Source organism: Asparagus officinalis, chromosome 5, assembly GCF_001876935.1.
Source record: "Asparagus officinalis chromosome 5, Aspof.V1, whole genome shotgun sequence".
Lineage (NCBI taxonomy): Eukaryota > Viridiplantae > Streptophyta > Magnoliopsida > Asparagales > Asparagaceae > Asparagus > Asparagus officinalis.
Window position 1 is genome coordinate 14,052,996 of NC_033798.1, and position 10,515 is coordinate 14,063,510.

General features: G+C 35.5%; 1 protein-coding gene across 1 annotated transcript in view; it reads right to left on the reverse strand.

The window, feature by feature from the left end:
* The window catches only part of LOC109841543 (tRNA (guanine(26)-N(2))-dimethyltransferase), a 14,820-nt gene extending 4,718 nt beyond the window's left edge, over window positions 1-10,102 (reverse strand). The window contains exons 1-4 of the mRNA XM_020410505.1: window positions 9,984-10,102; window positions 1,719-2,057; window positions 94-297; window positions 1-18 (exon numbers count right to left, since the gene is read on the reverse strand). The exon at window positions 1-18 is cut by the window's left edge and continues 64 nt beyond it. Coding sequence (XP_020266094.1) covers window positions 1-18; window positions 94-297; window positions 1,719-2,057; window positions 9,984-10,102 — 680 coding nt within the window. The remainder of the gene's footprint in view (window positions 19-93; window positions 298-1,718; window positions 2,058-9,983) is intronic.

The window sequence follows — 10,515 nt, forward strand, 5'->3', positions numbered from 1 at the left end:
CCTATAAAACCATAATGGCTGGACAAATACAAGAAATGATGTCATATTATGCTTAAATAAGAAAACAATGAGCATAACAAATATATATCTCACCTATTCTCATCAAGCTTTCCACCACGATTCACTCGCAGCATTACTCTAAATATTGGACCATGATACGAATAATAAGAGAAAAGTGGTGTGATGTGAAAACCCAAGGCAACTGCTTCTCGTAAAGCCCCACCTATAAGGATTCGTAAACCAAGCTCATTCGAATATGGCATAGGGCGAACATATGCTCCATAGGAAGCTAAAGAACTATAAGAGAAAATTTGGTCATGGAGATGATGGGACATAACAAACAACCAAAACTGATCATATATATTACAGTAGATAAAGACCAAACAATGTGAGACAGGCTTAAAACAGAAAGATCACAGCAGAGAACCCTTTTAGCAGTTTCTTTGATTTTTGCCAAATTACAGAATGGATTTTACAATATGCCTTTTATCCTACTAATCCTGAAAGTTTCAGATCAATAATAAATAAAATATAAGATTGTCTTCTTTATTATCTACAAATCTGCACTTGTTCAGGTAACTTTTTCAAACTTGGCAGAGCGATGTGGCACTGTATTAAACCTGATTATGAAGTAAGTTAGACATGAAATCCATTGAGTCTATTGAGAACTAAATCTGCCCTTACCTGCTTCAAAAACTCATAATATTATAGCTTCTGCAGCTCTGCTAGATAGGGAGGAAGGAAAGGAGCATCAGTTAAGTATTCCAGCTGTCCAACACGTTTAGATAATGCACTAGAATTTACATAATGATTATAGCCCTTCCTTCAATCCCCAAGACCATTAACTGTGCATATGTCAATGAAGCCTAACACCTAAAACAATTAGTTTACCACATGCCAACTAATTCAAACAAAAAAGAGAGGAAACCTTAAAAAAAACTCTTATTATTGATGTATTTTATTTTATTACTGAAAGTCCTTGCTTACAAGGGTTGATAATTGTATATGTTGTGGTGTGCGATTATTTAAGTACTCCCAACTTACAACTATAAAATGTTTGAATAACATAATATATGGATTAAAATGTGCATAAATTCTCCAATAACTTGCCTCTATTTACAACTATCTATCAGCCAACTAGTTAAACTAGTAACAAGTTGGCCGCTAAGAATTTTCTCATACTTAAAAAAAAAAGAGGTAAAGTGGAAAAATGCTCATAGGAGCACCTGTTTTGGCTGCTCTCTCTTTCTACAATACAAGTTTATAGAATCAAATATAACTGCTCGCCTGTTTGTAAGAAAAGAAAAAGGGAAAACATTACAGCAGTTTTTTTTCTATTTTCGATCTGTTGGCTAATGCATTGATAGTGACAAAACATTTGGCTAAAAATGCAACCACATTCAACATAAACATTTCAGGAGAAAATGCTAGCTGAAAGCATGAGACTAATATTAGTTAATCTTCAACATAATGCAGACACATTCATTCAGCCTAATTCACCATTTAGACGGCAACAAACATTTCAGGAGCTAATCCCTCTTAAAATCACCTACAAAATATTAAGCGATTTGAAAAAGTTAGTATTGCAAGTTAACCACTACAAGTTTCCCTTAAATATACCTAATAAAATTTTTAGTCACCTTGTAAGACACCAAGAATTCAGCAAAGATTGAATCAATCTTTTATCAAGTTAACTTTTATCAGAAATCATTACTTACTGAAATGGCCGGTGCCCGCCAGACGAAAACCCATCGGTGCTCGTGAGGTACAGCAAACCCCCATCCCTAACAACCCTAATCGCCGACCCGATAAACCCCGAATCACTCCCAAACGAATCCACATCCACCAAATCGAAATACTCCCTATTCAAATAGCTCTCCACCATAACCCTATTCGCGTCGTTGTGCGTCACCTTCCAGCGATCACCGCCGGCTGCCCAGCCTCTCCATGATCCTAGAAACCCTAGAAAGTTATCGACATGAATCGGCCTGTCCGCCTCGCAGCGCGTCGATTGGCAGGACAAGTCGTGCGTCGGATATGGAGAGTAGCGAGGGACCCTGCAACACAACACAAATGGTCAGGAGCGGAGGCCATGGTTAGGTTAGGGTTAGGTTTTGAGGGAGGCTAGGTTAGGGTTTTTTCCTGCGGTGATGGAGCGGAGAGGCGCGATTGCGGGCGGTGAGCTTCTCGGCGAGAAAGGAGCCGCCGGTTGAAGTCGACTGCCCACCCGCCCGATGGATGGAGTTGGTATAGGGTTAGGGTTTTGGGGGTTTAGGGTAGGAGTTTTTGGAGGGGAGAGAGAGGGAGAGAGGGAGAGGGAGAAAGGAGAGAGGTCATGGCGGGAAGATTATTAAGGATGTCTGATGGGTCTACGGAAACTACTCCTTTAACAAGGATTAAGATTTTATCTTTTTTGCAAGTAAAGTCCCTGTTGAATTATACATAAATAGCTCTCCTAATTTGAAACTTATATCCTGCATAAGTCTAAAACGTACCGTCCGAGAAACATAGTCTCTAATCGTATCCGTTACGATATCAAAAAATATTACCAATTATAACCGATAAAGATTGTTAAGATAACATTTTCAAATAAGTATGAACATACTCCGTATCCGTAATCAAAATATCCGAATCGCAATATTAATCATCACTCTTTAAAAAGTTTCTGATTCTTAAATTCATAGGCTTTGTGATTTATTTGATGATCAAGATAATCTAACCTTGAGCCTTTTTAGTTGTAATAAAACAATATAACGACCTCTTTGTATCATATAACCATGTTTTTCTAAAATTATCAAATTTCTCATCATCCGTTTTATCCGCATGCACTCCTGCTTTAATAATCCTTAACTATATCCCAAAACATATCCGATTTTAGCAGTATATGGAATGAATTTCCTCACTAGGTATATCGTACCCGACCCGTAATTCGAATGAGTAAGCAGAATGGATATGAAACAGCATTGCCGACATCCGGACGCGAATGCACCCTACGCTCAATGATGTGTTAAATCTCAATTCTGTTCTGACTCAACTCCCAATCCTATTTTTAAATAAATTTTGACGGGAATTAACGCAAAAGAGATAAAATGTCCAAATTACTGTAAATATCACCAGGAATCACGGGGTTCGTACTTTATTTTCATAACAAGCACAAAAGTGAATAGTTTATAATAACATTCTAATGACACCATATAAGTGCTGGCCAAAAGCACACGAAGGTGGTAAGTGCAAATCGATGAATTAAAGTATTTAACTGCTAATTTACCTTTTTCAACACCGTAAACTAAAATCATGACCGAAAAGAATAATACAATAGCAACAAAATCATTATACTGAAAATGTAACAGAAACAAAAGAAAGCATTTCCGACATCTTTTGTCCACTTTAATATAATAATTTCTAGAAATAAACCATTTGTTAGGGAAAATTTACAAAAATAACCATTTATGAAATATATAGCAAATCGATCACTTTGTAAAATAATTAGCAAAAAAAGACATCTTTTGAAAAAAAAGAGTCGATCTTAAACCAAAACAAAGGCTAGAAACAAAAAAGGGAATTACAGTCCCCGTAGTTTAGAGCCCAACTAATCACGATTAGTTACTCAAAACATACGGACAAGTAGTCGTATTTATCTTAGTAGTAAATTTCCTAATCCGATATAAAACATTACGGGATACTTTTTGCACCAAAATGAGCTGAAAATAGCAATAACCCCTTTTCTTCTTGCCAAACAGGAGTCTATTTTGCAATATTATAGCAAACGGTCTATTTTTGCTAACAATAATTTACAAAAACGTCTATTTGCAATTTTCCCCTTGTAGCTCTGCCAGCCAGAAAACTGTTCAAAAAACTCGTCAGACATTGTAATTCTCAATAATAATAACCAAATAAGACAAGGCTTTAATCATTCGCAGTACCAAAACAAACATTTCCAACAAACAGCCGTTTGTACACCCCAACATCACTTCTCTACAAATTTTTTCAAGTACTGCACATTTACAACAACTCATAAGAGTACATACTCAATTTTTAAGAACTATTTCCAGATGCTACAATATACAATAACGAAACAACTACAAACAACCCCATAATGAAATTAATGATAATATACATATAAAGCACCATACAACGAACTCAAAAAACAGTGCGTTTCTAGAAAGCTCTTCGATTCCCCATAATTGATCAATCGCACCACAACTACACTTTCTCATAGAAATTACCATCAACCAATTGATGGTAAAGAGTATCACAAACTATATAACGTAGCACATGTTGTGTTAATGCAGTAACAAGAATTTGTAAAAGTCTCGAGACATTCTACAAATTACACAGGAAGTTAAAATCTTGATGCCTGAGAGGAAATGTCTCTTCTCTATAAAACTGAATCCTCCGAGAGATCAGAGAATCCATCATTGTCTCGATCCCTCTTCATTGTTGACCACTCTCAACGAGTAATTTCATTGGTCTGCCCAAGAACAAATGTCATCAACCTTTGCCATCGTCACCAGATATTACATCTTACAAATTCCTCTCTCACAAAACCTTGAAACCAAAATTACAGCTAAGAATATTAAACTTCAAATAAAAAGCTGGTAACATACAGTAAAACAATCACAGCAAAAGACGAAGTCCATAAAAAAGAATTTGATGTGGTGGGAAATCGACCTCACAACAGACATCTTTAAGTAAATTTAGTGCAAGAAGATATAAAAAAATCATGTTGGCATGTGATGTTTAATAAGTTAACGCCAGCAATTAGTTTTTAAGTATCATGAGCATGAAGAATGAGAATCATATAAATCCAAATCGAGTCTCAACAACCAACATCCAGTAACAACGCGAAATAGAAAACTGGATTATAAAAATCTTTCCTAAAAAAATTTACAAATAATTAAATAAATGCCGCTGCAAGTTCAAAAGAAAAAGACAAGGGAGCAGAACCAAAATCAAAGTATAAAACTTACAATAATTTCCAGTTTAGCCAGTCAGCTCACAAAGTAATTATACAACAGACCAGTTATATACTTTAATAAAGGACTAAAAATCGCACATAGATAAAAGATAAATTCAATCCCTGCTACTTGTCTTGAGATATTGCAATACGATATTGCAAAACAACCGAGAGGCGAGGCCTGTTCCAAACAAAAGAACACCCTAGCAGAAAACTATAAATTAACCGTAGCCTAGTGTAAATCCATTCTTTGGCTTCAAATCAACCTAAAGAAAGTATATAGCTATAAGGGACTCAGTCCAACTAACTAACCGCAGATCAAATTCATGCAAAATAATTGTTTATTTTTTAGTGAGTTCATGCTAAGGAAAAAGTAGATTTACCTGATCCAAAAAAACATTAAATATCTCCAGCAACCCCATCTATCTCTGACGCTCTCCTGACAAGCGATGATTTTAAACCCATGAAGCCAATACTGAATAACTAAGTAAACTACTACCAATAAATTTTAATGTCACAACATAATCTAAAATTTCCCGTTAGCAAATGGTTAACAATGGTGCAAAAACAGCAAACAAATAGTTAGTAATCAAGGATGCATACATTAAAGGATGTTGTAGATGTATAACAGACCAACAGCGAGTCAAATTGAGCACAACTAACCAACGATGTATGGGAAAAAACGAACCCACATGCCTAACCCCAAACATCCTAACGTTAGTACTGAGAGATAGGATAATTATTATCAGGATATAGAGTAACTTAAGCAACATCTAAGGAATAAAGTGGATATTATAAGTCATTATCGAGCCTAAAGTGGAACTAAATAAGAAACAGATTCAAGTAGTCAAAACAAAAAGTCTCGTTAATGGCTTTGTTTTTGTTGTGGGTACTAACAGTTAGTTTCAATAATGATAAGTGTGCTTAGTAATATTACTGTGAGTTGGTTATAACCATAAAGAAAAAGTAAAAGTGCAAGGAAAAACAATAAGCAGGCAAGAGATAAATATTAAATGGCAGTGAAGGATAGCAAAAGACGGTGAAGAAGAAAATCACCAATAATAAAAATAAAGGACAGTACAGAAAAGAAGAAAAGAGAAATTATCCATCAAGAAAAAGCAGATAAACCTAAAAAAGCATAAAAGATGGAAAACAATAAATAACAAGAATATGCTACTGGAAGGAGAAAAAATGCGACTGAAAACTCGCCATCAAATCTACAAAACTAGTACAATCGGGGCCAGTATTTAAAAATAGCCTGATTTACGAGTTTATTGCAAATAGTTTTGCCACGCCCGACTACGATTTAAAGAATCAATATGACATATCATTTTTGCATGATTTGTTCAATATATCGTTAAATCCGATAAAGCGGCCGATTCTGCGGGTTAAACAAACGTCTAATTCAACCAATTACATTCTAGAAATGAACCAGTTTGGGTTTGGAGTCTAAAACGCCTTTTTCCATACCCGACTTCATCCACTAAAAATATATAACCATGCCATCTCTATCTATTTCAAGCATTCCTGCCATTATAACCTAATCTGTGGTGCCCAACTGTTCTCGTCCTCCCAACTCACTCGCAAATTTCTCACCGAAGTATCTTTGTATGTCTCTTCGAAGATCCTTCTCCTATTCATTAAAAATGGCGGAGATTGTTTGAGACACCGTATATTATATATGCTAGCCATCCATTATGATTCACTCTGATTTTTACTACTTACTCCCAATAACCTCGATAAATACCGTAATCTATATGAAATTAGCCGCAATGTTATTCCCTAAAACCTAAAAAGAAAAAGAAACCCTGCAGGGCATATCGAAGACTAGTCGCAATATATTTATTCCATAACGCAATAATAGTAAACGGGCTGCACGGACTGATGAAATAGGGTATCATTTCGGAGAAGAGTTTCATGACTGTTTTCCCTAACTAAGTCATTTCAAAAAACATTTTGGTAGCTGATCATCATTTCATGTCCTTATATAAATCAATACTAATTCCCACAAGGGTATAATCTTCTTCGTGCCCTGAGCCCGCTAAGTCCCTGATACAGACTGAAGCAAGTCAACCACTGAGGCAAGTTCATCATTTCTTCTGAGTATTAGGATGGCATAAGCTTACATCCTAATGTCTCCTCGGTTCTTGCATATTGTATTACCATTACTTTAAATAGCCATATATGTATGAAATTCAAAGTTTAACTCACTAAATTCGAAGAATGTATAAATACCACCTATGCTTATCCCAGACATAGTCACACAATTTTGCTGTCCCAATGCTTCTCCCGTCGCCCAGCGAAATTGCTATCTTCATGAATTATGAAACTCAAATATCTGCACAAAGAAACAAAATCTCAAATCTTCTCTTCGAACAAAATATGAAACATAAACAGTCTCAACTGACAACGCCTAAGGTAACGTCAGGATGCAAAATGACATAAACATCACCTTGCCAAACAAAAATGATTAAAACATAAATTTTATATAATTTTGCTACCAGTGAATCTCTACCATGGGCGAACATAAAAGACCCAACTAAATAGAAGTGAACTAGAAAGAAGCCTCCATAAATACAGAAACGTGACAAGCGAGCTGAGTATTCTCCTACCACATACAAGTCTCGATCTATATACCCATTACAGCAAAAAATCAAAATGCTATAGAGAACAGCCATGCACCAGAGATGATCCCATATAGCTGAAATGTGTACAGTACAACTACGTCCAGCTAAAAAAATCTCACAAATAGAGCCCTCACATAATAATTTACCATAATATTTCACATAATTTCACGCATTTTCACATGACATAGGCATCAACTTGATCCATAACCTCGGCTTCCCTCTTAACGAATCTAATTAATTTCTTTCATCACGCTCGACCCCTGTGCCTATGAACCAAGTACACTTTGCTTTGGCTATACTTTGAATCTCAATTTGCATCTTTATTCTCTCTTTAAGTCACCTTTCACTCCCTCTCTCCCCAGTAATTGTCTTTTTCAGTTAACAAAAAACAACCTTTGTCTAAACTTGTAATTTAACAATTCACCAACAAAAATTTTCCTTGTAATTACCCTTACTCTCCAGTTCACCACCATTTAATGCAATCGAAAGTCTTCTCAATATAAATTGGTTAAAAATTTCATTTCCCCCCAAGCCTGAGATATTATCCCTTCAAAGTTATTCCTAATAACTATATAACGCTCCACCAGATATGCAATAACATCCTTTATTCTTGCATCTTACATATATTGTTATTTGTGTAATCGATGTTTTTCGTACTACTATTGATCACTTATCTAAATTTTTCTAACCAAGACTTTCATAACTAAATCTAGTCACAAAAAATTCCTTTTTCTGTTGTCCCGCTAAAAACGGTCATATTTAAACGATTAGAATCATAGAATCAATCTGCAAAGAGCAATAGTCAAACTCAGCCATATAGTTCTAGTTATAGGTAAGTTGAATGGGTTCCGTAACTGTCTTGGAAAACCCACTTATTTGTTAGCAAAAATTTAGAGAAACAAAAAACATGTCATAGACATCTGTATACCAAACAAAAAATCTCAGTGTAATTCATCTTCAAGAGCTTGACAGTTCAATGTCCAATATGACACACAACAATTCACCGATTTCCTTAAGCAAGCTGATATAAACGAACAAAAAATGGCCCAGATCATATATAAAGGCATTTGTACACCAAATAAGAGTGACGTAAGAATTACACACAATGTGAGGCATATCCACAACTTTAGCTAGTGACACAGTAACATCATTTCCACTGTACCTCTGCATGGTATATACACTGTTAGTTTTGTTACTTTTTTTTTTTTTTTATACTACATCCCATCTGACCTCCCAAATAAATAAACAAAATTCCCCGCATAAGATTAATAATTCAGTTGGCATCAATTGACAGTTAATTTCTCTTTTTCCACTGTTTGATGAGGAAAACAGCAAACTACTCATTCTGTATCCATTTATGAGGCAAAATGGAACTAAAACAAAGGGCAACTCTACAAATGCAGCAATCAAATATTGCACTTCAACTAACCTCTTTGCGTTGATGAAGAAAAAAGCCCAATGGAATAAAAAATTTCTCCCATTGCCAACTGATGACTGCAAATTTTTCCCCGAGTTATAGGGCAACATCTCGAAACTAGAACCAAGAAAATAAAAATAAGAATATTAGCACAATTGAGCTCAGCATCCAAAGAGTCCCACAACTCATGCGCCCACAAATCGCCCAACTTATTAAAAAACTGATACATGATATTATTAAATGGCCATGCTGTTGGCCTTTAAATAACTTAAGTCAGGCAGCGTGAAGAAAGTACCAAATGGGTAGTCTTAGATCTCCGTAACTGTTGTGCCATTATGGAGAATGTAAATATATACAGACGTAGCAATCATGCAGCACCTAAAAAGCACAGAAACCACCGCCACCCCTCAACCGAGTTTACATGCAAAACATCATGTTCATACTAATCATGACAGAAACTTGATAACTTCCTTCCGCCATATAATGTTAATTTAACCAGGGAATAAAAGTTACTAATCTAATGTCTTTCTCAATCTATTGTTATAAAGGCTGAATATGCACTATACCTAAAACTATAGCCATGAACCCCGTCCAGCACAATGTTGCAATCGGTATACCTCCACAGAAACGCCCTCACCATTTAACCGAAAAATGTACTACAGGCCATTTGACCGAAGATGGTTTAAATTACAACATACCCAATAAGAAATAGCAATTTGAACTTAGTCATCATAGATGAATGGAATGCTACTCGACAATTCCCTCTCACAAACTGTCATTCTATTTAAATATACACCGATTTGGTTGAAATATAAAAAACTAAATGCCTAGCTGTTCAGGTAGAGAAAAATAAACCATCCTCAATGTGACTCGTGAAAGACAGTATTTAAGATGCATATTGCGTCCCATCATCTTCCTCATCTTAATCATTTTTGTTGTCCGATCATCACCTTCCTTTCTCAAAATCTCTCCTTTGTTTAACCTTGCCCACTCTAAAACCCTCTCTTTCTCCTCTCTCCCAAAAACCTCTGTCCTTCTCTCCATTACCATAATTCCTCGTTGATCAATAAAGCCAATAGAACCCAAACTGACTAGCCCCATATCTATCCCCCCAAAAAGAAAAAATACCGCTCACAATTCTGCCTCCTCCGATCTCATGCTATATAAAGTCCATATATAACCACGCGTCTCAACCCTATGAATGCATCTCTATTTGGCACAAACATACGTTGACCAATGATAAAACCTGCATTGGCCCTACTTTCTCTATAACATAAATCCACACTATTTATATAGTGATATATTGATAAAAGATAGGTATCCACCATCCATATCTAATCCATATATGAGCTTGATATCATGGACTTGAATGTGATAATATATCAAACACGTATTATCACTATTTAAAAACTTACAATACTCTGGACATAATAACAACATTAAAATACAATTGAGATCCACCGAAGCTAAAAACTGAAATCACAGATGATTTTGATTACAAATCAATTTGATCT